Below are 27,995 nucleotides of genomic sequence, written 5' to 3' on the forward strand. Positions count from 1 at the left end.
TTCCTCTGTCTTTTTGTGTCAGTGAATTTCATCCAAAAGGGTTAGATGCTTAACTCCTGTGAAATTCTCTTAAGTATTACCTGGCTTCTTCTAGGACTTTTCCCATCACTTTGTTTTTTTCTCCATGCTTAACGTCTTCATTTAAATCAGTTCCACCAAAGATGATTCCAAAAGGAATTCCATGACCTGCAAAATAGGATAATTAACAAAGCACAGTTTACCTTTGGAAACACCCCTCGCTAACCATCCCAAAGCAACGATATCAAAAACTGAAGTTCCCAGAACGTAGGGAGCATATTTGGTTGGTTGTTGAATTTTACCCAGCTCTTCTGAATAGAACAGGTGTCACTGTTATGAACATGACATGGGGTTAATCACGTGAGACAAGACGATTTTAAACCAATTTGCTTTCAGTTTTAACACATGAAAAACGTTAGCCTCCATCTATCAAAGCCAAGCGTATCGTTCGGAAATGGGTTAATCTGGAGCTACTGGTGTTTACGACAGAAAAAGAGGGCTTCAAATTTAGACCTGCTGTTCATAGTAACAGTCACCGTGCTGGCAAGGAAACAAGAGGGAGAGGAAAGAGACACAGACTGTATCTTCAGGCACACACAGTACAACAGCAACGATAAAACGTGGAGGGCACAAATATATGGGAACCAAAAATACTGGAGATGCTGCGCGTGTCAAGTGGAAAAGGACTCCCCCCCGGGGGCGTATTTACTCTGAATGAAGGGCCCTGGGCTGACGGAAGGCACATTCCCTGGCTTGGTCATTTCACAAGGCACCAAGTGTGCACAGATCAAGTTAAACTGTGCTCATCAAACAGGGCTCCCCAGAGGGACTTCCAGAGGTCAATAAAAATTTCAAAAGAGCAAAGGCAAACCACTAAACAGACCAGATCTAACTTGAGTTCATACTGGGGTTTCTCAAACAAGCCATCTCTACTGAGATTCAATATGTAAGTGGAAAAGGTACAGATCTTTCCTTGTATCTGCCTTAGAAGTGTTTTGTCATGCAAATGAGCAGATTCTATCTTTTTTCTTTCTGGTGAAGTGCCTCTCACTTCACTGCGAAGAATTCAGCCTTTAGCTACTAAGCACACCAATAACACACAAGAGGTACAGAAAGGCTGTAAGTAAAAAACTCAAATGAAAACTTTAAAAAAAATTTTTTTAAGTAAAAAAAAATCAAGTGCATTTTGATTAACACAATATATGTATAGGAAAACAATAAACATACATTTCTCTGTACAAAGAACATCTGTGAAAGGATAAAAAGAAAAAACCTAGCTGCTGTTGCCTCTACAGAAGGGACCCTGGCAGTCCAGTGGTTAGGGCTCAATGCTTTCACTGAGGGGCCAGGTTCGAGCCCTGGCTGGGGAACTAAGATTCCACAAGCTGCACAGCGTGGCCAAAAAAAAAAAAAGAAGGAACCCGGAAGACGACAGATCTGGAACAGGAGAGAAACTTTCTTCTTTTCTCTCTATAACATTTTATAATGTTTGCATTTCTTACTATGGACCGGTGTGACCTTTTCCAAAAATACAAAAAAGCCAGGCAGACACGGAAAGGCGAGTGTGGTAGAGATGATTCCTCTTCTGCCATGGGCTTAGACTTTGGGGGATGCTGAGATAGGGTGAATGATTTTAGCATGTGGGATGGACTTGAATCTTTGGGGACCAGAGAAAGGTCTGTGGTAGGTAGAATAATGGCCTCCAAAGATGTCCACCTGTAATTCCTGGAATCTATGAATATGTTACACAGCAAAGGGAAATTAAGGTTTTGACTAATCTCTTCCTCTGTTTCTTGTTGAGAACATGCTTTAGGCTTGAACCTAAAGGAACAGGCAGCATCAGGTGTCTGATTAAGAAGCCAGGTTCAGGAAACCACGAGATTTTTTTTCTCAGCCGACTACTGGGACTGACCGATTTTCAGCATAAGCACTGATTCAGAAAGATCGCTAAGTTATGCACTTAAATATACAAAGTAAGGCCTGTATATGAAGAGAGGGTCCAATTTCCTATGGTGTGGGAAGCAGGAGAGAGAGCTGGAAGATTAAATAAGGTTTGATACAGTGCAGGGAAACAGGAAGTCACCTTTAGCAATGAAATGTCTGAAAATTTCAGAAGCTGACACATTTTGCTGAGTGAAGTGTTATCCCCGTATGATGATTACTGTAGGTAATTTGGGGCCTCAAGTGACATACTATCTCCTGAAAAGCTGCCACTGCCATGTCATTTAATTCATATTTGGAAAAAGCCACTCACGGCTCAACAACAAAATTATCTGTCCTGCCTCTACTTGGTGGCCGCTGGGCTCTCAGTGAAGTCAAATTGGCCTTGGGAGGGTTAAGAAGAAATATCCAAAAATTGTAGCTAAAGCCAAGAGGATGACTGCATGCACATCCGTTCGAGGTCCAAGGAAGCAGTGTTTTTTTGTTTTTGTTTTTATTTTTATTTATTTATTTTTGGCTGCATTGGGTCTTCGTTGCTGCATGCGGGCTTTCTCTAGCTGTGGCGAGCAGGGGCTACTCTTCGTCGTGGTGCGCGGGCTTCTCACTGCGGTGGCTTCTCTTGTTGCGGAGCATGGGCTCTAGGTGCGCGGGCTTCAGTAGTTGTGGCTCGCGGGCTCAGTAGTTGTGGCTCATGGACTCAGTAGTTGTGGCTCGCGGGCTCTAGAGTGCAGGCTCAGTAGTTGTGGCGCACGGGCTTAGCTGCTCTGCAGCATGTGGGATCTTACCGGGCCAGGGCTCGAACCCGTGTCCCCTGCATTGGCAGGAGGATTCTTAACCACTGCGCCACCAGGGAAGCCCTGCAGTGTTTAAAGGTCCCCGTGGATTCGTTTTCTAAGAGAAGGTACTGTTGTTTGACCTCAGTATTTACTATTAATTAAGAGCTCATGCTCTGTGAAGTTGCATCCAATACTTTGCAGGCAGAGATGCAAATCATTTTGCTGCAGTTGTAATGGTTTAATGTTAGAAGTCAATTTGTCTGGGCTAAGGGAGGCCCAGAGAGCTGGTAAAACATGATTTCTGGATGTGTCTGGGAGGATGTTTCTGGAAGAGATTAGCATTTGAATCTGTAGCCTGAGGAAGGAAGATCTCCCTCAACAATGCAGGTGGGCCTCACCCAATCCGTTGAGGGCTTGAATAGAACTAAAAGGGGGAGGAAGGGTGAATTCATGCTCTCTGCTTAAACTGGGACATCCCTCTTCTCCTGCCCTCGGACATCACCACTCCTGGTTCCTGGGCTTCTAGACTCAGACTGGGACTTACACCATCAGCCCCCCAATTCTCAGGCTTTCAGACTTGGGTTGAATGAAACCACCGGTTTTCCTGGGTGTCCAGCTTGCGGATGGCAGACTGTGGGAATTCTCAGCCTCTATAATCACATAGCCGATCCCTAGAATAAATCTTCACGTACATATATGTGTGTGTGTGTATGTGTGTGTGTGTGTGTGTGTGTGTGTGTGTGTGTGTGTATCTATATCTACGTCTGTATCTATGTCTATATCTATATCTCCTCTTGGCTCTGTTTCTCTAGAAAACCCTGACTAATACACCAGTAGAAAAGATAGCTCCCGCAACCCTTGGGACTTCCCTGGTGGTCCAGTGGTTAAGACTTTGAGCTTCTACTGCAGGGGGCACAGGTTCAATCCCGGGCTGGGGAACTAAGATCCCGCGTGCCATGCAGCACGGCCAAAAAAAAAAAAAAAAAAAGAAAAGAAAGCCCCAAAGCTTACGGGTTGATTGCCCTGCCGGACATAACCAGTTCTGCAGCCAACCTAATCCTAGCCTATTCAAATCTCAGTCCCTCCGTGGATGGATCTAGAGACTGTCATACAGAGTGAAGTAAGTCAGAAGGAGAAAAACAAATATTGTCTATTAATGCATATGTGTGGAACCTAGAAAAATGGTACAGATGAACTGGTTTGCAGGGCAGAAATAGAGACACAGATGTACAGAACAAACGTATGGACACCAAGGGGGGAAAGTGGGGGTGGTGGTGTGATGAATTGGGAGATTGGGATTGACATGTATACACTGATATGTATAAAATGGATGACTAATAAGAACCTGCTGAATAAAAAAAATAATAAAATTCAAAAAAAAAAAAATCTCAGTCCCTCAAATGCTCTTTAAACTGGCTTTAGCATCTTAGTAGTTTCCTCATTAATAAATCAGTTGAATAAACTCTCTCCTATGTGCTCACTTCTATATTTTCTGAAAGAGTCCCATTTTTAACTTTTGAAAATTAGACTTTGAGTTAAGAAATACACATCAAAAACATTCAGGATAAAACCCTTCATGCCATAGGGACTTCCCTGGTGGCGCAGTGGTTAAGAATCCGCCTGCCAATGCAGAGGACATGGGTTCAATCTCTGGTCTGGGAAGATCTCACATGCTGCAGAGCAACTAAGCCCGTGCGCCACAACTACTGAGCCTGTGTTCTAGAGCCCGTGAGCCACAACTACTGAGCTCACGTGCCACAACTACTGAACCCTGCGTGCCTAGAGCCTGTGCTCCGCAACAAGAGAAGCCACCGCAATGAGAAGCCCGTGCGCAGCAATGAAGACCCTACGCAGCCAAAAATAAATAAATAAATAAATAAATAAATAAATAAATAAATAAATAAATAAATATTTTTTTAAAAAACTTGTAAAAAAAAAAGACTCTTCATGCCGTAAAAACAGCTTCAGTGTATATGCATCCATTCTCAATTGGTGTAGTTACATCGTTTTTAGAAAATTACTCCGTTTAGAAGAGCAAAGCAAAAAGATTATATCCCTTCCATTTCTGAGCAGGGATAAGCTGCTTCATGGATGTTTAAGTTGAAATCGCAGGTGCTCTGGTCTCCTGACTGCTAGTGCCCCACCTCTGGGGAAGAGGGGTTACCTGGCAAAAGTCTACCCCCTCTATATAGATGAAGAGCCATAGCTGCCTCCAAGCTCTCAGCCTTGATGAAGTTGGAGATTTCGGATGGGCTTTCAAAGTCCAAGGCATCTTTCAGAATACACACGTGACCCGCAGCTTCTAGATGGTCCCTTTATCAAAAAACACACAGAGAAAGAAAAAGACAGGAGAAAAAAACGTTAAAAGGACACAAGTTGCTGCTGTGGTTAAAACTGAAAACCAATCCAAAGATTAATCAAATCAAAAGTTAGTAATACATATTTTCTGAATTGTCCTTTAGAGACAATCCACCTAAAATACATTCATCCACCAGTCTCAGATACCAGGATTGGGACTGGGGCCATGGCTGCGACCAAGGCCAGCAGGATGAAGGGCTAATTCAGGAAGGCTTGGCAGCCTTGAGACACAAGGCACCCACGGCCATTTCCAGTGACATTTGCTGTATCAGAAAGCTCCCTTCTTTGATTTCACTTTTTTCTCCTGTTTCTCAAAGTTTGTGTTTAGGCATCTGTGACTCAGTTTTTAATCAAGAATTCAAAAGTCACCCATTATCATTAGCTTCAAGAAATACTCCATGGCCTTTCCATTCTACCTCCCAAATATCTTTCAAATATGTCTCTTTTCTTCTCACCACGGTTCAGTTCCTTGCAACAGAAATCTAAAATACAAATCCGATAAACCAAAAAGAAACTTCCTGAATGGCGGAAATAGCATGAGCAAAATCAAAGGGCAAATGAGAAACCAGGGGGAAAAAAACCAACTATTTACAACACTTACAGAAGGAAAGAAGCTAATTTCATTAATATATAAAGAACTCTCATAAGTCAATAAGAAAAAAACTTAACCCAATAGAAAAATAGGTATCACCATAAAATTTCAGTCCATGCCAAACAAAACAAAACAAAAACAAAAAACCCCCTACAATTGGGCTTTTAAATATGAGAAATGGTGATCAACTTCAGTCATCCTTTTAATGTAGAAAATTTGTAAAGATCAAAAGTCTGCCTATGGCTTCATGAAATAAACATTCCTATACTGGGTAAACTGGTACAACCTCTTCTGTGGGCAAAGTAGAAACAGCTAATATATTTAAAATGCACAAACTCTGTGACCAAACAACTCCACTTCTCAGAACTGATTCCAAAGACACACTTGGATATGAGTGCAAAACATGCACCCAAGAATAAGCACCGAGGCTACATCCGAAGTAGCAAAACGACTAACACTGACCTCAGTGTGCATCAGTAGGGGACCAGTTATATTATGGCGCATATGAGGTACTCAGGTCTGATGCCATGAGAAGAGTGCAGATCACTATGAAGTCATTTAGAATAAACTCCGAGACACATTGTTAATGAAGTGTTCTTCACAAGGTGAAGAACACTTTGTGCATATATAGTATGTGTGCACGGAACATCTCTAGAAGGATACAGAAGAAATAGACAATAATGATTCTGTCTAAAGAGGACCAGGGACCAGGGTGGGGGAGAGATTATCTTCTCATCACACACCATTTTGCATGGCTGGATTCTTTGACCAGGTGCATATATTATCTTTTAAAATTGTTTGAGGTGCACGTGAATATACAACCAATCCAACCAGGTTCATTAAAACCCTCAAATGGGGACTCCCCTGGCAGTCCGGTGGTTAAGACTCTGCTCTTCCACTGCAGGGGACGCGGGTTTGATCCCTGGCCGGGGAACTAAGATTCTGCATGCTGCATGGCACAGCCAAAAAAAAAAAATTTAAAAAACAAAACAAAAAACCTCAAATGGCTTGGGGTAGTCAGCCCAACTGTCAACTCCATGAGAATGGGGCCTGGATCTGTCTTGCTTACTGAATAAACTAACGGCTGAATGTGTCTCTGGGATCAAGTCCAAACGCCCTAGCCTAGCACACAGCACCCTTCATAGCTTGCATCCCCTGCACAGCCAGGCGCATCCCACTCTTGACACCCTTAGCTCCAGTCCAGCCCTTCCACCTGCAGGACACCCAACGCATCATGTCCTCTGAGCCCCACGACCATGTCCCGACGTTCCCCAATGCCAGCTCCCTTCGGTGAAATCTGACAGCCCCTGCTCCTAACACAGCCGTCTCTCTCACTGTTTCCATTGTTCTCCGAGCCCATTGTTACCACAAGCACTCTGGGATGCAGTTATATGAACAAGGCAGTCACATCGTACTTAGTGCTTCTATTACAGAATCAATAACCTACAAGGACCTACTGTATAGCACTGGGAACTATACTCCATATCTTGTAATAACCTATAATGGAAAAGAATCTGAAAAAGAATATGTGTGAGTGTGTGTGTGTGTGTGTGTGTGTGTGTGTGTGTAGAGAACTGAATCACTTTGCGGTACACCTGAAACTAATGCAACATCGTAAATCAACTATACTCCAAAAAAAAAAAAATTGGAAAAAACAAACAAAAAAACCACAAAATCAGCACATAGGTGGCAATCAAGGACACTTAAAATTACCCTTGAAAATCTCTTAAATCATCCAGAAGATACTGTAGTACAAAGTTTAAACCCAATATAGCCAGTAACACCCCCCCCCCTCCCCGCTAACTCCAGCAATAATAAAGATTGTTACTCTTCAGCTGAACACCAGATGGATTAGCTGGCTTGCACTTAGGGGCAACAGTGTATCAAATAATAAGAGTAAACATAGAAGAATGAAGGATCTAGAATCTTTAAGCAAAATGACCATAAAATGACCAACCTGCTTATACCGTGGGAGCCTCAGGGGAACTCAGGACCTCTGAAGAAACATTAGATTCAAATCCTCAAGCCCACACCACTCTGGGGAATATGGTGAGAATCATCACCTACTCTACTACGGGAATGCTAAATTTTCTGTTTTCTCTTTTGTGTTGTAAATTAAATGCACAAGACTGCAGCTGTCACTGGGCCAAGAAAGAAAGACTAAGAGGCCTGGAGACTTGAGTTGGCTTCTGCTCTTAAAGCCCGCTGAGTCTCTTGATCTTATCGTTTCCACTGTTAACGCTGATCCAATCACTGCCGCCGCCCCACGCACCCCCGAACTCGTCTGGAAATGCTGATGGCAACTAACTGTTAAGCAGAGCCAGGACAGAAGCCTGCAGGCAGTCTAGCTATCGGCTCGCTTCAGCCTAAAAGTACACACCGTGCAAAACTAAGGATGCAACTGTGCTTCAGAGGATGGGTGAAATAATTGTTACTCCATCTTCTTAGAACTTTAAAATGAGAAGCCAAAAATAAAAAGGTGTTGATAAATGGAAAAGAGACAATTTGAATTCTACTTAGGAAATCCATACCTGAGAGATTTCTGGCTGATGCAGAATCTATAGGGTAGGGCATATGGGATGGGGGTGGTTAGGTACAGATAGCGGCTCATTCTTGATTTATTAAGCCTATTTTCAAATGGCATTTCAACACTAGCTTTATTTATTTATTTATTTATTTATTTATTTATTTATTTATTTATTTTTGGCTGTGTTGGGTCTTCGTTTCTGTGCGAGGGCTTTCTCCAGTTGCGGCAAGTGGGGGCCACTCATCATCGCGGTGTGCGGGCCTCTCACCGTCGCAGCCCCTCTCGTTGCGGGGGCACAGGCTCCAGACACGCAGGCTCAGTAGTTGTGGCTCACGGGCCCAGTTGCTCCGCGGCATGTGGGATCTTCCCAGACCAGGGCTCGAACCCGTGTCCCCTGCATGGGCAGGCAGACTCTCAACCACTGTGCCACCAGGGAAGCCCAACACTAGCTTTATGATCTCATTAAGATTCCAAAATAGTTTTTTTTTTTAATCTTAATTCTCTATGGACTGATACTGGAGCCTTCTTTCCAGTTGACTTGTAACACCTTTAAATTGCTCTGTCCTGGTTCCTTCTGAAACTGAGCAGGACCCTGTGGGGCTCCTGGGCACAAAATCCTTTCTGTGTCCCCCGTTTCTTGTTTGCAGGAAATAGGCTTCATTCAGCCTCCACAACCTTCCCTGAGTTCCAAAGGGCAGGTTCAAACAGTCACTGATCAGGGAAGGGAGGGGGTGCAGAGACAGGGGAGGAGGAGTCAGGACACAGTAGTGCAGCCTGAGGGCAGGGTCCTGGTTGCAGATTTTAATCTGGAGACCAGATTAAAGGGGCGCAGGCCCTGCACACACCCGAATCCTTATCAGCAACCCCATCCTTGAACCACTGCTATAAAACTCCTCACCAGGTATTTGAATTTCTGTGAAAAAACTTCCCAATTTTAAGTTTGGATTGGGACACACAGTTTCAAGGGCAGGAACTCGCTGTGTCCCCCTTTGCCTGGCAAAGCAATAAAGCTACTCTTTTCTACTTCACCCAAAACTCTGTCTCCGAGATTTGATTTGGCACTGGTGCACAGAGGCCGAGCTTTCGGCATCACTTCTGTGAGTGATAACTTGATTCAACTAATAAATTCCCTGAGCACCTATTATGTCCCAGGAGTTCTGGCTTATTTGGCTTAAGGAAGGCTTTTTATTTATTTATTTATTTGAGAATGAAAGCATCTCCAATAAATTAAGAGGCTTTGAGCATGTTCCAGGAATTGACTGAAGCTCCTTGCACACCCCTGACCCAAGATTCAAAGATTCAGTGGGACCCTACCTGCTTCCACCTGGCTGAAAGCCATCCCCTTTAACTGAGTACACAAAAAAGCTTAATCATTTGTGTGTTTAACTTATGTGAATTTCCATAAACTATGATGTCTTGATTAAAGAAAAAAAAAAAAAAGATAGGGCAGGCAACACGAATTGCATTCCATTCCATGGCCATGAGCCCCTGCATGATCCTGAGATGGGAAACATGGGTCTAATATTCCTTAAGGCCATCCCACGCTGTGGGCCTCTGAGCGTGAACAGCTGGCTGGGACCAATGTTCCTCACAGGACACAGCACCTACTGGCAGCCCAGTGATGTCAACCAAGGCTCACCTGGGGGGGAAACAGTGTCATGTCACTGGTGGGGCAAAGTCACCTGTGTTGAACTGTGAAATGTTACCCTCGGACAATACTTCAAGACTGTCTGATACATTAGAAGAAACGATGCTGGGCTTGAATCCGTGGTGGAGCTCAGCGAGATGAAGGTCTTCGTGCGGATGCAAGGCCCGCGTGAACCCGTGAGCCCCAGTTCGGAAAGGTAAACTGCACAGGGCACTGTCCCCCTTGCCTTTCCGTAAATGAAGTGAGATGATAACACATTTGCAGGACATGGTGTTACCGTGCATGTTATCTTTGCGGGTGTGTTTTGTAAACAGTAAAGTGTATCTACTTTTTTAATGCAATTCTAATGGGATTCCTGTACTCAAGAGAATTACTGTTAGGAAATCACTCTTTTTAAAAGGAAGCAAAAATACAATCACAAAACAGGCAAAGCGTCTAGACCAGGTCTCAAACCCAAATGTCTGCTGAGCTCAGACTGCTGAAATAAATGAATGGGGAGATGGGGGTGCGGTGGGGACCATAAGGCATGAGGAGCCCTCCCCCAAACGGGAGAGAAAGGTCCCATCTGCAGGGGTCAGTCCTGCACTGTCTAATAAGGCAAAGTGGGCCAGCGGAGCACTGTGGACATGGCAAGTCTGAACACAGTGGTGCTGAGTGTAAAATATACATACAGCTCATTCGTAATTTCTGTACTGATGACATGCTGCAATGATATTTGGATACACCGAGTTCATGGGAATGTATTATTAAAATTAATTTAATCTGCTTCTTTCTGCTTTGTGTAAAGTAACTACTAGAACGTTTTAAATGACACACGCGGCTCCCTTTATGTGTGAACACGCTGGATTAAATCCTCTCCAGCTCTAGACAGCGGGTACCATGAAGACACCATCTCACGGTGGCCAGTTCTGCCAGTTCGCCAAGAGAAGCCAGGTATTGGAACTTCTGTGAAAAAACTTCCCAATTTTAACCACCTCCCCTGCAAGTTATTTCCTGCTCCTTCAATGCCAACAATGTTTGTTATTCCCTTAAGTCTTCGAAAGTTCACAGGTCTGCTTTTCCCCTTTCCTTCATGGATAAGAATCAGTAAAGCCTTCACTCTGAAACGTGTGGCCTCCAGAGCATCCGCTGCCATGTCCCCGCTTCCTGCAGCCTTGAAGGTCCCCGTCGCTCATTTGAACGGGAAGCACCCAACCCCCGGATCCAACCACAGCACCCCACCTATGCACACTCCCACCCCGGGGTATGCAATTTGGGACCTGGTGCTGCACTTTCAGACACTCAAACTCATTGTTTCTGGCTGGGCTTGAACTGGATGGATGTAGGGTTGGGAGGTGCTAGAAAAAGAAAACCTGACAGGAGTGGGAAGTGGACCCAAGACACAGAGAGCCATTGACTCCTGTCCATGTCATCTTAGCTGCAAAATCACGCCTGAAGCCCGCCCCACCTCCAGACTTTTTATAGGATAAGCCGTGAAATCCCAGTCCTTGCCCAGGCCGATTGGGGTTGGGTTTTCAGTGACGTGAGGCTGAAAATCTCTGCGAGGATCACAGACCAGCAGCTTAGAGCCTTTCTTGTTCGCTGATATAAAATCCACTTGTTGCATCTAGCTCCTTGTAAGCCATCAGAATCTCCAACCACAGCGGGTTATCTTTCCCCCATGCCCCTCCATCCCTTCCACAGCAACAGTCCTCTGACCTCAGAGGGTCCCAAAGCCCCTCCCTGTCTCCCATTTCTTGTTTGGAGAAAAAGGCTTTAGTCTCCTAGACCCTCCCTGAATTCCAAAGAGTAGACTCAAGCAGTCACTACTTAGGGAAAGGGAGGGGACACAAAAACAGAGTAGAAGCAGTCAAGAAACAATAGTTCAAAACAACAAAAACAAAAATAAATTAAAAAGGAAAAAATTTTTAAAAAAAGAAGAAAAAAAAGAAAGAAACAATAGTTCAGTGATAAAACAGAGTCCTAGATCCTCCTGAAGTGATACAGATAACAATCTGATGCTCTCTTTGAGTTGTTCTGCAAGAACTAAGACCCCTCACCCAGGTGGAGGATGGTGACTACACACTGAGCATAAGCATGTGGACCCCAGACTGGGTGGAACCAGAAGGCTGAGGATTGAGATTCCCAGAACAGCACTCTGTTACCTCCCCGCCAACCAATCAAAAGAAAGGCACGCACCCTGCAGCCCTCATCCCAAATGTTGCCTTTAAAAACACTTCCCTGAAAACCACTGGGGAGTTTGGGTCTTTGGAGCATGAGCTGCCCATTCTCCTTACTTGGAGCCTGCAATAAACACTGTACTTTCCTTCACCACAACCTGGTGTCAGTAGATTGGCTTTGCCGTGCATCGGGCGAGTGGACCCAAGGTTCGGTTGAGTAACACAGTGAGAAGTGGCCACTGCTCACTTGGCAGCACACACCAGAGCCGCACGAGCATCTCTGACATCTTGTCTCTCCTCTGCTGCATCATCCCAGGTCCTTCCAAATCATGTTCGAATCTATCCTCTCCCTCCCTGTGTCGCCACCTCAGTCCCTCACCCTGTAATCCTGTTAGCATTCAATCCAGAACCTTCACTGTGGCAATGATTTGGCTCACGCCTGCCAGGCCAGCTGCTCTCTCTTGCTGGCTCTTCAGCTGCCTCGGCTTCTCAACTCCACAAGTGCCTTCCTGCCTCAGGGCATCCGCACATACAGGTCCTTTGGCCAGGAATGCTGTTCCCAACCTCTCTCCCTCTTCACCCAGCTAACCTACAGGTTTGAAACCCCAGCTTAGAAAGTTATTTCTCATACGCAAATGTTCACAGCGGCACTATTCATAGTAGCCAGTAAGTGGAAACAACCCAAATGTCCTTCAACTGATGGATGGACAAGCAAAATGTGATATGTCCATCAACGGAATGTATTATTCAGCTATAAAAGAATTAAGTACTGATGCATTATGTAAAGTCCTCAGAAAGGACCACATAGTGTATGATTCCATTTATATGAGATGTCCAGAATAGGCAAATCCATGGGGACAGAAAGATTAGCGGTTGCCCAGAGCTGGGGCGGGGGGGATGGGGGGGTGACTGCTAATGGGTCTGGGGTGCCTTTTGAGATGGCTGAAAATGTTCTGAAATTAGATTGTGGCAATGGTGTGTGACTTTATGAATATACTAAAAACCACTGAATTGGATGCTTTTAAAAGGGTGAATTTTATGGTATGTGAATTATATCTCAATAAAAAAACTGTATGAGAAAGCAAAAACTATTTCTCAGGGGAGCCTCCCAGACCCCCCCTAGAACTAGGTCTGTCCTTTGAACATACTCTTACCACCCAGCACTTCTTCCTAGCACTGATCATATTGTAATTAAATAATCTGTGTAATCGTATGTCCGTGCTAGAAGGCTGGAAACTTCTTTCGAATGACAGGGCTTAGCACTGAGCTGATGTGCTAAAAATTCTCTGGTTGAATGGCTGCTGGCTTCCGCAGGGCTCACCTGTCCTTCCCTGGCTCCACGCCCAGGGTCTTCACAGTGCTGTGCCCACTAGAGATGCTCAATAATAAATATTTGCCAAATGAAGACAATAACCGACAATGATTACATCAGGGGGAGGAAAGGAAATAGCCTCTTCCCACTGACTTAATGTACCTCTGCAGTTTCTGAAACTGAGCAGGACCCTGTGGGGCTACTGGGCTCAGAAGCCCCTCTGTGTCCCCCATTTCTTGTTTGTAGGAAATACGCTGCAGCCTCCATGACCTCCCCTGAGTCCCAAAGGGCAGGTTCAAACAGTTGCTAATCAGCAGAGGGAGGGGATGCAGAGACACGGGGGGGGGGGGGGGGGGGGGGGGGGGGGGGAGCAGTCAGGAGACAATAGAGCAGGGGGATGGGATGAATTAGGAGATAGGGATTGACATATAGACACTACTATGTATAAAATAGATAACTAATGAGAACCCGCTCTATAGCACAGGGAACTCTACTCAATGCACTGTGGTGACCTAAATGGGAAGGAAATCTAACAAAGAGGGGATATATGTATACATATAACTGATTCACATTGCTGTATAGCAGAAACTAACACAACATTGTAAAGCAACTATACTCCAATAAAAATTAATTAAAAAAAAGAAACTATAAAAAGAACTATAAAAAGAAACCTTGGGGCAGGGTCCTGGTTCCACCTCAAGGGATACACAGAACAATATCTCTGAGCTCTTCTGAAGAACTAAAACCCCCAACAAATGGAAGATGTTCACTACTTGATAAAGCAGTTTTCATTCCAGAGAGAAGGTCACAGTTTGATAACCTCGAGAACCACAGAAGCTCACCAGGAGACCACCTGAGGCCAGATTAAAGGAATGTAGGCCCTGCACACACCCTGATCCTTATCAGCAACCCCGCCCTTGACCCATTGCTATAAAACTCCTCAGGGACTCCCCTGGCGGTCCAGTGGTTAAGACTCCACCCTTCCACCACAGCGGCATGGGTTCAATCCCTGGTTGGGAAACTAAGATCCCGAATGCCGCGTGGCTCGGCCCAAACAAACAAAAACCAAAGCAACTCCTCACCAAATCCTCCCAGGTCGGGACACACAGTTTTTGAGGGCACTAGCCCACTGTGACCCCCTTTGCCTGGCAAAGCAATAAAGCTATTGCTTTCTACTTCACCCAAAACTCTGCTTCCGAGATTCGATTTGGCACCGGGGCACAGAGGTCAAGTTTTCGGCATCATTTCCTTGGCATCTTCTAAAGAAAAAGTAGAAAACTTGAATAGGCTCAGGCTTTTTTCCTTCCCATACGCTCGGCACTCACAGCAGAATTCAAGCTTAGACCGGCAGAAGGCAGCTGGGCAGTAGGGTCAGGGCTGCTTTGGATGCCATGATGTTTGCCTTTCTTCCTTTTTGTTTTTTTCCCTTCCAGTGAGTTTCCAGAAAGTCTTGTTTGCTTCTGTTATCTAAAGTGCTTCCCATTCAAATAAAAACTCTTTTATACACCGTTTTCCAGATGAAGAACCACAGAAGGAAGAACACAGAGTCACAGCCACTGTACAAGTGCTGCTCTCACTGGGGCACACTGCACTCACTTGGGTGCCAGGACACTCATCCAAGCACTGACTTCTAGGACTCCCTACTCTGGACCTAGCAAGCCTCAATCCTTCACCTTTTCTTCTTTTCCATCTCTCTCTCTTTTTATTTTGTATGTATGTATGTATGTATGTATTCTATTTTAAAATTTTTTTGGGCCATACCTTGCGGCTTGCGGGCTCTTAGTTCCCCAACCAGGGATTGAACCTGGGCCCTTGGCACTGAAAGTGCAGAGTCCTAACCACTGGACTGGCAGGGAATTCCCTTCTTTTCCATCTCTCTTCCTGCATTTCCCTAAACCCTTAGCAGTGCTGCAGACAAACTCTAGGTGTGAGGCCCAGTAGTCTAGCAAGTCTCTGATAGTCCGGTTTAGAGCAAGGGGTCAGCATACCTTCCCTGGAAATGGTCAGAGAGTAAATACCTCTGGGTTTGCAGGTGGATGATCTCTGGCCAACTGCTCAGCTCTGCTATTTATTTTAGCCTAGCAGGAGGCGCACTTTGAAACTCTGATCTCCTGTTACCTCGTCACTAAAGCAACGGTGTGGGTGTGACTGTTTTGTTTCTAGTTTTTTTACATCTATGACTTGGGCAATTTAAACTTCGACCTTTACTGTTAGCAACTGATCTGAACCCCTTCGGCTGATTTAGAGGATCCTCAAGATTGCCTGGTTCTTCTGGAAACGGTTGGCAGCCCCAGGGGATTAGGGGTGAACGGGGACCCGCGGGTCCCCTCGCTGCACCCGGCTTCTAGCTGAGTCAGGTGACACCATGGGGACACAGACCAGATGGAGACGCAGACAGCAGCGCTGCTGGGCAGGTCAGGCTCCCTGATTCTCGTCCACACAAGAGCCCACGGAACAGTGCCAGCAAACCGCATACCCCAAACAGAGCTCCTTTTTGTTCAGAGGTGAAAAAACACCTCTGACGCAGGTTTCTAACATTTATAAGTGCTTAGGAGACAACCCCAGAGAGTAGGCCCTGATTAGGGTTTTAAAAATTCTAGCAAACAGCCCCTAGGTTAGAAGGGAAAGTTAAGTGACCCAGGGCAGACTGATTATACCGAAGGATATGTAAGGTGCCACATAGACAATAAAAGAGTCCCTCTCTAGTTATCAATCCGCAGACGAATATTCCCCCCACATGCCTTCTCCATCACCTACACCTTCTAAAAAACTCCTAGACAGCAGAGGCCCAAGGCTACTACAAAGACCCCAACATACCCAGCTTTTCTTGGTTTTCTCTCAGTATTTTCCCTCTATAACGAAGGAAGTTGTGGATTTTTTTTTTTTTTTTCCCTCTCACTCCTGATGAAGTTAATTTGTAGATCAGCACCCACAAAGTGGAGGCCACCCCATGGCCCGGCTGATGTCACAAATCTCAGCGTAAGTCAGTCTGTGTTATAGGACAGGCCTCGTGGTCAAGGAAACAATACACATCAGTCACGATGCTCTGACTCATCTTTGGCGGGGTCCCTGACCCTAGAGAAACAGGGCCTGCTACCTTGTGAGGAAATCCCCGATGGCCTAGCCAGTCATGCCGTTTCCATGTTGTTGCTTCTGAGATTCTATAAAACTCGCTCTCAGCCAGAATCCCTCAGAAGACGGCTAGGCTGCTTGGGAGGCATTGTGCCCCCAAATCCATAGACTGTTTTCCCTTGAATAAGGGGAATCAGCGTCATTACTAAATTGCATTCGTTTTGTCGTTTGACACTCTCCATGTTCAATTGTCAAGCCCTGTGCGTTTCACTTCTTAAATACGTCACTTCCAAATGGCATCTCCTCTGCCACCATCCTGATCTACCCTTCAGGCTGCAGCCCAAACCATCTGCGACGACATATAAATCTGATAGCGTTTCATGGTTGCATCCCGTGCCTGGCACAAAACTGCAGGTCCTGTGTGACCTGCATCCTACCTGCCTCTCAGGCACGTCTGCAGACTCCCCCGAGGGCGGGGTTTGTCAGCCTCGGTACCCCGGACGTTTTGAGCTCGTTCAATCTCTGTCGTAGGGCTGTGCCGTGCGTTGCAGGGTGTGTAGCTGCACGCCTGGCCTCTACCCACTGGATGCCAGGAGCCCCTCACCCCCAGCTGCGACAACAAAAATGCCTCCATGTACTACTCCATGCCCCCGGGGGCAAAATCACTCCTTCCTCCTCTGCACGTTCTCTTGGCCTCTGCTCCCATGGAGAATCACTGACCTAGAACATTCTATTCTGCTAAGTTTGCACAACTCAGTTTGGGAAGGGATCCGCTCTTGCCCACATCCTACCTGCTGCCCCTCTGCCTGAGACACCCCCCAACGCTAACCCTTCCCTGCCTTGCCAACTCAGGTTCATATTCTTACGAATAGCCCACGTTTATTAAGTGTGTACTAAGCACCAAGCCTGGTTCAAAACACTGAAAATGTATTAACTCATATTTGATCCTCATAACAAGCCTGTGTGGCAGGTCTGAGCTGCCATTATGTAACCTGGCTTAGATCTTAGGGATTTTAAGCAGGGAAGCCGCCTTGTGAAGGCAGGAGGTCTGCTCCAGAGCTTGTGTCTTTCTATCAGTTTGCGATGCCTGAACCGTCCCACGTCTAGCCTGGGGTGGTTCCCCAGAGCATCCTACACGTCCAGTCCTGTACGGATGTGCCCATCACAAGTCAGCATCGCTATTTATGTATCGGGTGTTCACTCACAACTACAAGCTTGAGTGTGCAAGAATAGACTCGTTCCTTCTTTTTCTAAGTCCCTTCTTAATTAACTCAGACACCCTCCCCTGCTAGACTGATGAGGACCCCGATCTTACTCATCGGAGGGGGGGGTTCCCTCTGCTGCTGCCCAGGGTCCCTGGAGGGTCTCAGGGGTCTTCCCCAGAGAACGTTTGAGGAGCTCCTCTGGTTCTCACTGCTTCCTGGTAATTGGCTCCCAGGGAAGTCTGTCACCATGGAAACCTCCCTCCCCCTCCCCTTCAGGCCACCGAGCATCATTTCCTCAAGGAACCTAGGCTTTCACAAGACAGAAGATGTCTTCCAGCAACTTCCGCTTTTCCCTTTTTCTTCCCCCCCCCCCCAACCCCGCAGCCATCCTTCCTGAGTGAAGGGGAGACCAAAGCCTGGCTCTGAAGAGAGAGCAAAGCACAAAGAACAATCTTTATTCCGCGTCATGCACAGCCAGGAAAACACAGAACAAAGTAACTAAAGGGCCCTGCACCCTGCTGAATGTCCGTGGAAGTGCCCGCCTGACTCACCTGAGGGACCTTTGGTGGCTGCAAGCCTTTGGAAGATTTGGGCTCCGGTGTACAGCTCGAGGGAGGAGTGGGGTGTTAAATAATGGATGTTCTCTCTAGTTTCCACAGCATAAACTACGGGTGCAGGCTCTGCTGGGCTGGCCCCTCTCTCTCTCTGGCCTCCTTTCCTTGCCTTAGTCCAGAGAGCATGGATTCTTTCTGTTTCTCAAGCCTGTCAAGCCTGCTCTGTCCCCAGGACCTGTGTCCGTACTATTACCCTGTCCCAGGTCCATCCATCCTTCCAGATCCTTGAGTGGCTGCCTCCTTCTGTCACTGGGGTCTTGGCCGGAATGTCACCTCCTCAGAGAGTCCTCCTCTGAAGCCGCAGCCCCAGTCACCTCCTTCATTTCTGGTTAATCCTGCAATCTCTCTCTCCCCCACTGCAATGTGCTCCATGAGGATAGAGACCACCATGTACCTCCTGGCTGTTTATGCCCAAATGGGTGACAGCTGGGACTTCCCTGGCGGTCCAGTGGTTAAGACTCCGCACTTCCACGGCAGGGGGCATGGGTTCGATCCCTGGTGGGGGAATTAAGATCCCGCAGGCCGAACAGCACGGCCAAAAAATAAATAAATAAACAGTGGTGAGCATAGCTGCCTTCCAAATGAGTGATGGCGGTGCCACTGACTTAAGATAAACCTGTGCGGTGAAAATCCTCATGGGAAAAACCTAACCCTAAACTTCAGAAGACTGACGTATCCTGCTCCTGCTGCTCTTTAGGAGAACTAACGTATTTGAGGAGAAAGGGATGTGAAAGGGGAGGTGTAGCCCCAGTCACTCATTTGGATGATGAGGAAGAAGGCCCACAGAGGGGAAGTCAATTGAGAAATTTCATGAAGCAAGTCAGTTTGCTTAAAAAAAAAAAAAAAAAAAAAAAAAGCTGCTATGAAACTTCGGGCACTAATCAGCTCCCTCCCTGCCCTGGGGACTTACCTTCCAGCAGGGAGAAGAGAAAAAGTGGAGGAATAAACCTAGAAAACAAGATAACTGCAGGAAAAGATAAATGTTAAGAAGATAACCAGGCAAGGAGATGGGGAAGGTGGAAACGGCAGAGGAGAAGAGGGAAGGCTACTTTGTGGGTTTTTCTGTTTTGTTTTTTCGCCACACTTCGCAGGCACGCTGGATCTTAGTTCCCCGACCAGGGATTGAACCCGTGCCCCCCTGCAGTGGAAGCTTAGAGTCTTAACCATTGGACCGCCAGGGAAGTCCAAGGAAAGGCTACTTTGGATGGCAGGTCCAGTAACACTGGTTTGCACTTTTGCTGCTCCTTCTGCCTGGAAATCCTGGTCCACCCCTACTGCCACCCCCGCCCCGCCAGGCCGCCCCAGCTTCAAGGGACCCTCGCCGCACCCAGGATGCCGCGCAAATGTCACTCTAACACGGAGGTCTCCCCGGAGCATCCCGCCTAAAACAGCGCACGCGCACAAGCGGCCCTCGCGGGTGCGTGTACACGGGTCTAGAGGTATCACTGCATATTTATACCCATGTGTTTGTATTCTTTCTCTCCCGTCCCCGCCGACGTGCCGCGTCCCGAAGCCCCGACTTCGCGTTCCGTCGCCGCCTCCCCAAACCTAGGGCGCTCACGATCCATACGGAGCGTCCGTGACGACGGCCGCGCGGAGATGTGGCCGCAGAACGCCGAGCAGCCTCCGCCGCGCTGCCTGCCTCGCGGGGCCGCCCAGGCGCCGGGCACCAGCGGCGTCACCGGCCGAGCGGCCTCGGGGGAGCGTTAGGACCGCAGCGCCGGGCGGGGCCCGGGCCCCCGCGCCGGAGCCGGACACGCGCCCCTCGCCGCCCCGCGCTCCCCCGGGCCCCGCGCCCTCCGGCCGGTCCGTTTGGGCGCGCGGTTCGGGGAGGCCGGGCCGACCCCCGCGCCCCCGGCCGGTGCCCCCGCCGGGACCCGCGCCGCCGCCGCACCTACCGGACGCGCTGGGCCGTGATGGCGTTGCCCGTGTGCCGCCGGAGCACCGCCAGGAACAGGAGCCGCATGGCGCCGCCGCCGCCGCCGCCCGGCCGTCCACCGCCCGCCAAGGCCGGGCCCGGGGCGGGGCGGGGACGCGGGCCGGGGCGGCCGGGGTCCGTCAGCCCGCCCGCCGCTCCCCAGGCCGCGCCCGCGCTCGCCGGTTCCGGGGCCGGGGGTCAGGGGCGCGCGGGGCGGCGGCGGGGGCGTGTCCGGGGGGTGGGGGACGGGGCGCGGGGCCCCTCCCACGGGACCAGCGGCAGGGGATCCTCGGGTCCCCAAGGGAACCAGAAGAGACTCCCACGGGGGTCCCGGAGGGGCCGCAGGTCTGCTTCCATGGGGACTGTCACCAGAGGTGATTTCGGGTCCCTTCGCACAGAGATAAGGGGTGGGTGGCCACAATCTCCTGCCACAGGGACCAGAGTTGGCCACAGGCTCCCCACCACACACACACACACTCAGAGGGACCAGGTTGGCTGCGCGCTGCTGCCATGGGGACCAGGTGTCCGCGGGTCCCTTTCCACGGCGGCCGGCACCAGGGGTGATAGCCGAGTCCCTCCCACAGGGACCAGAGGAGGCCATGGGGGGCCTCCCAAGGGGACCAGGGTGAGCAGTGTCCGCTTCCATGGGGCCACCGCCAGGGACTTCTGGTGTCTCTTGAAAATGAGAGATGGGGCAATAGCAGCCATCTTTCCCACAGTAAACAGAGCTAAGAAGCAGGTGCCCCTTCAGAGTGTTGAGAGAAACTGAGGGCTATTTAAAATTTCAGTTAGAGCAAAAGTTTACTCCAGTTGGGTAGCACAGAACCGGAAGTGGCCACAAGGGCCCACAGACAGGAGCTGCGGTGAGGCTTTTATACCTAAAAGGCAGAAGCAAAGTAAGGAAATTATTAATTGGCTACTGCTGAAAGTCTAGTTGGCTCTTCGTGATTGGTTGTCTTTAGGTTTCGATTCTGTAACCTTGAGGCATTTGCAGCTTAGGTTTTGGTTTGATTAAGGAAGAACCTGGGCATTTAAGCCCCCTCAGTCAGGTGGCCTCCTTGTTTAACAGATGGGACCTGAGCTCCCCAGTTTACCACAGCGGTTGTAGGTGCATTTCAGTTCCTTTGTGAGCTCAATCTGTATTCCTGTTGTCAGAAGTTGAAGTTTATATCTTGGCTCCATAGTCACCAGGGACAGCGACCTCTCTCTCTCTTCTCCAGCATGGTCTTGTTTGGCCTTTATTCTTTGTTTTTTTTTAATTTTTATTCATTTATTTGTTTATTTATTGGCTGCATTGGGTCTTCGTTGCGGTGTGCAGGCTTCTCATTGCAGTGGCTTCTCTTGCTGTGGAGCACGGGCTCTAGGTGCGCAGGCTTCAGTAGTTGTGGCTCACAGGCTCTAGAGTGCAGGCTCAGTAGTTGTGGTGCTCGGGCTTAGTTGCTCCGTGGCATGTGGGATCTTCCCAGACCAGGGCTTGAACCCATGTCCCCTGCATTGGCAGGCAGATTCTTAACCACTGCGCCACCAGGGAAGTCCCTGGCCTTTATTCTTAAGATTGCCTCTAGGTGCAATGTGACTGCCAGAGCTCCACTCATCACATTCGCATTACAGGCCAGCAAGAAGGAAGGGCAAAATGGTGCATTTCATTTTAAGGGCCCCTCCTGGAATTACACACCGCCTCTGTGACTTTATCTTACTGTGCACATGACCACATCTTCCACCCAAGGCAGCTGGGAAATACAGTCTGTTAGCTGGGTACATTGCCACCCTGAATAAAATGGTGTACTAGGATGTGGACATTATCTTTTTCAGGGCTACCATTCAATCCACTTCAGAGGCACCTTTCACAGATGGCTGCATGTACGAAGGCCTCCCCCTCCCCCCCCCCCCATGCTCTCTGTCCCTTCTGTACTGACCCCATTCTGTTTCATGATCAGGGAATGGCGGGCCCACCCTTCACCCTGGTCCTGAGCTCACTCACCGCTCTAACCTCCGCTTGCTGGGGACAAAGTCCTGCACTGGGAAGGCCCTCAATAGATGTTTGTTGGATTAAATAAAACCACTGCATTTGCTCTGTTGTGAGATTTTATTCCCATGAGAGTGCATTCCTGATTTTTTTTAGTGAAAGTCAGTGCTGCCACAATAGGATTTGCTAGGCTGAAGCTGGCTTTTATTCGATTTTTCTGGAAGACACCAGTTCCATGAGGTAAGAGATTCTGACATATCTTTGGGGGCCCGTAACTTTATGCTTTCATGGCTTCCGTTTACCCATTTGGAAAATAAGAACTATAAACAGTATCATAGTTAATTAGTTCATTTTGATGAAGTCTTTTATGATTCTCCCAAGTAGGTAATATAAAAGAGTACGAAGACAACTGTGTTATTATTGAATAATGTAGAAATAATTACGGGGGGGGGGGGGCGTAGAACAGAAAAGGTTGTTGGCACCTCTTAGGAGATTTATCCAGATGCTTCTAACATAAGGGTCTTAAAATATATGTAGAGAAAAATTTGTTTTTTCTTTGACCATAGTGTTTGCTCAGACCATCTCTTTAGTTCCTAGCACCAGGGAAAATTATCTACCCTGTATAAAAGTGATAGCGTTTTCAAGGGAGGGCACTGTGGGCATATTGACTTTAGAAATGGGTCTGTAATAAAGATCAACACTTCAGGGGAATTCCCTGTAGGTCCAGTGGTTAAGATTCTGCGCTCTCACTGCCGAGGGCCTGGGTTCCATCCCTGATCCGGGAACTAAGATCCTGCAATCCACGTGGTGCAGCCAAAAAAAAAAAAAAGCAACACTTGACATCTTTTTTTCTTTTTTTTCCCTTCATGATATTAATAAGTGAGGCATTCTGCTTCTTTATTTCCATCAGAGTTTTCCATCTTTGCACCATCATTCCTCTCCATAGTACTGAGAACTACAAATGCTGTGTGTGTGTGACAGAGACAGAAACAGAGAGAGAGATCTTCATTAAAAAAAAAAAAAAAAAAGATACATGCAGAACTGAACTGTGGTTTAAGTGCACTGGTTATGTTTCCTTTTTCTGGCTTTCACTGACAGCACTTGAAAGTGACCAAATGCAAAAAAAAAAAGCTGTTGGTCTGAAAGTAACTAGTTCCTTCTAGTGTTGTTTAATGAACATGTGGAAGTCAACCAGGAGTAAGTGATTTCCCCTGTGAGCTTTGGGCAAGAAAGCAGGCCTATGATTCCCACTGCTGTTTTGATGGCTGGGCAGACTCATTTCATAACTTTTCAGCAGGAGGACGCTCACCCCAAAGATTCTCAGCACTGCTGAATGAGACAGTGAGTCTGACAGCATTTGGTGCAGCTATAAGGCTTCCTATTTCTAATTACGGAAGAGACACAAGTCCAATTCTGTGCACACTGGAGGTGTACTAAAGGGAAGATGTTCTAACTGCTTCCAGGAACAACCTGTTATTTGCAGAGGCCCATAGTTAACCTTTAAAATTTTCAATTTATTTTTATTACACAACCAAGTTTTGTTACATAGCCATACAGATAAACAAAACAGAATTTTAAAATCACACAGCATCCCACTATCTGAGAAAAAGGCTATGAACACTTTGGTTTCAAGTTTTTCCAGACTGCACAAATAATCATCGTAACAGTGGCGCTCACCTGCGCTCGGCAAGATTCTAAGCACTCTGCCATGCTCCTCAGTCTCCCCCCAGTCCTAGACGGTAGGTACTATGGTTCTCACCACTTTGCAGACGAGGAAACTGAGACACAGAAAGCAGGAGACCTCCCGAACTAACACAGGCAATGTGAATTCTTTACTATGATTCTTTGGCTCTCTTTTGGACTCAGTTGTTGACTTGTATCCTGTTTTTTGTGTGTGATTGCTACAAAAAAATAGGAACACTCTACACTTTGGGGTGGGGGGGGAGTAACTGCTCTTTTTGCAATTGTGATAGGCAAAATTCTAACTTGGCCCCCAAGATTTCCCACCTCCTGTTTTACACCTTCTTCCAGTTCAAACACCCATCCAGGTGGTGCTGTGAAGAGAATTTGCAGAAGTGATTCAGTTCCCAAATCAGTTGCCCTCCATATGCAGGGTGAGTCAAACCCAATAGCTGTTTCTTTAAAGGGACTGGGCATTTCCTGATGTTGGAAAGATGCAAAGTATGAGAGAGGATACGATGTCAGGGAGATTCTCTATTGCTGGCTTTGGGGATAAAGGGGGGCTGTGTGACAAGGAGTACTGGCAGGTACGAGGGGCTGAGAGCAGCCCCCAACTGCCAGCCAGCAGGAGATGGGCCCCCCCTAACGCCCCCACCTCAAGGAACTGCACTCGGCCACAAGCACAGGAGCTGGAAAGAGCTCTAGGTGAGATCTCAGCCCCACCCACACCTCGCTGTCAGCTTTGTGAGACCCTGAGCTGAGAACCCAGTCAGGCATGCCCAGTCTCCCGACCTGCAGAGCTGCCAGATAATAAGTGCCGGTTGTTTGAGCCGCTAAGGTTGGGGTCATTTGTTACACAGCACAGAAAACTAATACAATGACATATCAGCAATACTTCTCAGAACCTACTTCTATAGTAACATGCGAGTGACTACGTAACATTCCAGTGTATGCAAGCACTGTAATTTATTTAACCAGTGCCTTCTTATCGTGTATCTTTGCTGTTTCTAATCGTTTTGCTATTTTAAGCAACACTGCAATGAACATTTTATAGCTAAGTCTCTGAACACATTCTTAAGTTCCCAGAAATGGAATTGCACTTTCAAAGTGTAGGCAAATGTGGTTTTCATACAAGTGACTAATTTTCCTCCAGAACAGTCGTACAATGTAACTCTGCATTGGTCATTTACATGCACACTCATCTACCAAAACATTGCCAACACTGGGTATTTCTCCATTCAAGTGACAAAGCATCCCTCTTTTTACATTTTGTAATCATCGGTGAAATTTGATTTTTTTTTTTCCTGAAGGGCATTGTATTTTTTCTTTTCTCTCTCTGTGCAGGCATGTGTATGTATTGCTTGTATTAGTTGGGGCTTTTTCAATTGCAGATGACAGAAAGTCACTCTTGCTTAATCAAAATGAGAATTTATGGGCTCACAGTTGAAATGTCCGGCGGGGGGGGGGGGGGGGGGAAGCTACTTTAAGCCAGGGTCAGAACCAAGACCTAGAAAATGTCATTTTGAAACAAGGGCGTTCTCACTTCATTTCAACCTTCTTCTGGGTTGCTTAATTCTTGGGTTTCACAAGATGGTTCCCAGCAACTCCAGGCTCACATCTTTATAATTCCAAATCTAGCAGAAAGAGGAATGTTTTTTCCTGGTTACTCCAGAATAAGTCATGGGGTTAGCTCTGATTAAACTAATTTGGGTCGCATGTCCATCTTTGAACCAGCCGCTGTAGTGCAATAGATGGACTACTGCTGATTGGATGGGCTTAGGTCACATGACCATTCCTAGCCTAGGGGACCAGCCAGTCCTACCTGAACCACAGGGAGCACTGATTTCCCTAGAAAATCCAGGTTCTCTTACCAGAGGAGGAATAGGTGCTGACTAGGCCCACGGGACAGCTCTTCCCCATGATGCCTGGACATTCACTTTGCCAATTTTATTTATTGGATGCTTATCCAATACATTTCATAAGATTCCAAAGAACTCTATAAAATAGGACAGCAACTTTGTCATATGTATTTCAAATATTTTTTTTCAGTTTGTTTGCTGTTAACTGCAATTGTTCTTTTCTTTTTTACAGATAAGTTTTATATCTTTATGGAGTCAAATCAATTAACTTTTCCTTTATGGCTTTAGTGTTAGGCTTAGAAAACCATTCCCCTCCTGAGATTTTATATTTGCCCAATTTTCTCTTAACGCTTTTATCTTTTCAATTTGTCCATGATAATATTTTATCCATCTGGAATTTATGTCAGTACAATATGTGAAGCCAATTTTCCCCACATTTACTTTCTTCCAACAGAATTTATTGAATAATCCATTCTTTTCCCCACGGATTGGAAATGCCTTTAATTATCACATGATGAATTATTTCATGTATGTGCTTCAATTTTTATCCTTTGGATTCATCTCCATTGATCTTTCCTGTAAGGCCGAATTTTCAAAATAAATACACTTATAACTACCAAGTATCTATTTTATGATTGCAACATAAATTAAGATATTTATAAGGAATTTTTTTAAAGTGGTAGTTAAAAGAGAATGGTTAGGCATGGTCCCACATTTGTTCACATCTTGTACTTCAAATAGGAAGAAACAGAAGTTCACTTTCTTTCACTTAACTCTCTCATTCCCTCTTATACCTCCCTCTTTCTATCTGTGAATGCCCGACTTTTGCAGATGTCTTGTGGGTCTTTAAAACCCAGGAGGGAAAGAACCCAAGAAGCAGAGGTTGCTACTCCAAAGGTCAAATAAAGCAAGTGCTTCAAAAGAGTCAAATCAAAACCCATCTTCCTGGTCACATGCTCTCACATCTTCTGTAAAAATAAAACACAGGTCATTCTGAAAGCTGAATTCATTCTCACAAAGGCGGGTTGGTATGGCTCTGGTTTGGGCTCCAGAAAACAAGACTTGATTCCATTCCATTGGTTGGCTCTGTTTTTAGTCCTTCTATTTTCTGCTTCTACCTAGATTATCCCCAGCCAGATAGAACTGTTGCAACAGGGACTCCCTGCAATAAACAGAATTTCTGACAACTTTCCATACCTGAGGAGAGTCGAAAGACCGATGACATGGCCTGCGACTTTAGCTAGTGACCTATGCCATGGCCTGATGCACAAAGATGAGCTGGGCCTAAGTCCCTCTGCAGGGAACTGGGAAACAGAAAAGCAGAAGCACTGTCCGTGAGTGCTGACAAGGAGCCGTCATGACACGTGAGGAAGGTGGTCAGCAGTTTGTTGACCGAGTGAGCGACGCGTGGAGGTGGAGAAAGTCCACGATGACTACTTGTAAGCCAGCGTTTTGAGGAAGCTGAAACTGTGCGTAAGCACATGCCACTGTCTGGTCGCAAGGGCTGAGCCATGCAGATGTGAAGTGAGAAGCAGAAATATCACGAACGAAGTCAGAGAAATTGGGCAGCCCCTGAAATGCCCTCCACCTTGGGTGGTTTCTGAATACCTCCCATCAGAGGGCATCTTCTCTGAGTTCTGCTCCGAGAAAGGCACAGGGGACAGGGTGACGGCAGAGAAGGGAGGGCCCTGGGTTTTGAGCAAACAGCGCATTTCGAATTCCAGCCCACACCACAAGCATACTTGCGGTAAGGTCCTCTTTCCCAGAGGGCCCTGGAGGCAAAGAGGCCGCCCATAAAACTTGATAAGACGGTGTCACCTATCCCTGGACGCCTGCTGTATGAGTTAGGTCTTTTATTTATTTGATTATTTTAGGTGCATGGGAGAGACTCATACGACTACTTTCAGGAACAGGGGGTGTATCACAAGTATACCCAACAAAGTGGAGAGACTCAACGTACATCAATTATCAGTTCTTTAGGTATTCAATCTTTGGGGCTTAGTACACAGGCTGCGAGCTCACTGATCGCAGGGACCAGGCAGAAAACTCTAAGAGGACTTCCCTGGTGGCGCAGTGGTTAAGAACCTGCCTGCCAATGCAGGGGACGCGGGTTCGAGCCCTGGTTCGGGAAGATCCCACATGCCGCGGAGCAAGTAAGCCAATGAGCCACAACTACTGAGCCTGCGCTCTAGAGCCCGCGAGCGGTTTTCTGAGAGAAAACTCTAAAAGCGAATTGGGCTGTGTGTGGGGGGAGAAATATCAGGCTGCCCTCCCTTATTATATTTTTTATTTTCCCACTTTTTGATCGAATCACAATAGGTGGTTTGGGGCTACACGTAACAGAAAATCC

At 46.9% G+C, this 27,995-nt stretch overlaps 1 protein-coding gene across 6 annotated transcripts in view; it reads right to left on the bottom strand.

Annotated features, from left to right (window-relative positions):
* GLT1D1 (glycosyltransferase 1 domain containing 1) overlaps positions 1 to 27,995 on the bottom strand; it is a 115,319-nt gene that overhangs the window by 83,314 nt on the left and 4,010 nt on the right. For 5 of the 6 annotated variants that reach the window (XM_059893675.1, XM_059893672.1, XM_059893677.1 and 2 more), the window contains exons 3-4: positions 4,900 to 5,048; positions 81 to 186 (exon numbers count right to left, since the gene is read on the bottom strand). In XM_059893675.1, the coding sequence (XP_059749658.1) occupies positions 81 to 186; positions 4,900 to 5,048 (255 nt within the window). Of the gene's footprint in view, positions 1 to 80; positions 187 to 4,899; positions 5,049 to 20,120; positions 20,241 to 27,995 lie in introns of those variants that run through there. The other variant, XM_059893673.1, reaches the window with a different exon arrangement.

Source organism: Balaenoptera ricei, chromosome 14, assembly GCF_028023285.1.
Source record: "Balaenoptera ricei isolate mBalRic1 chromosome 14, mBalRic1.hap2, whole genome shotgun sequence".
Taxonomy (NCBI): Eukaryota; Metazoa; Chordata; class Mammalia; order Artiodactyla; family Balaenopteridae; genus Balaenoptera; species Balaenoptera ricei.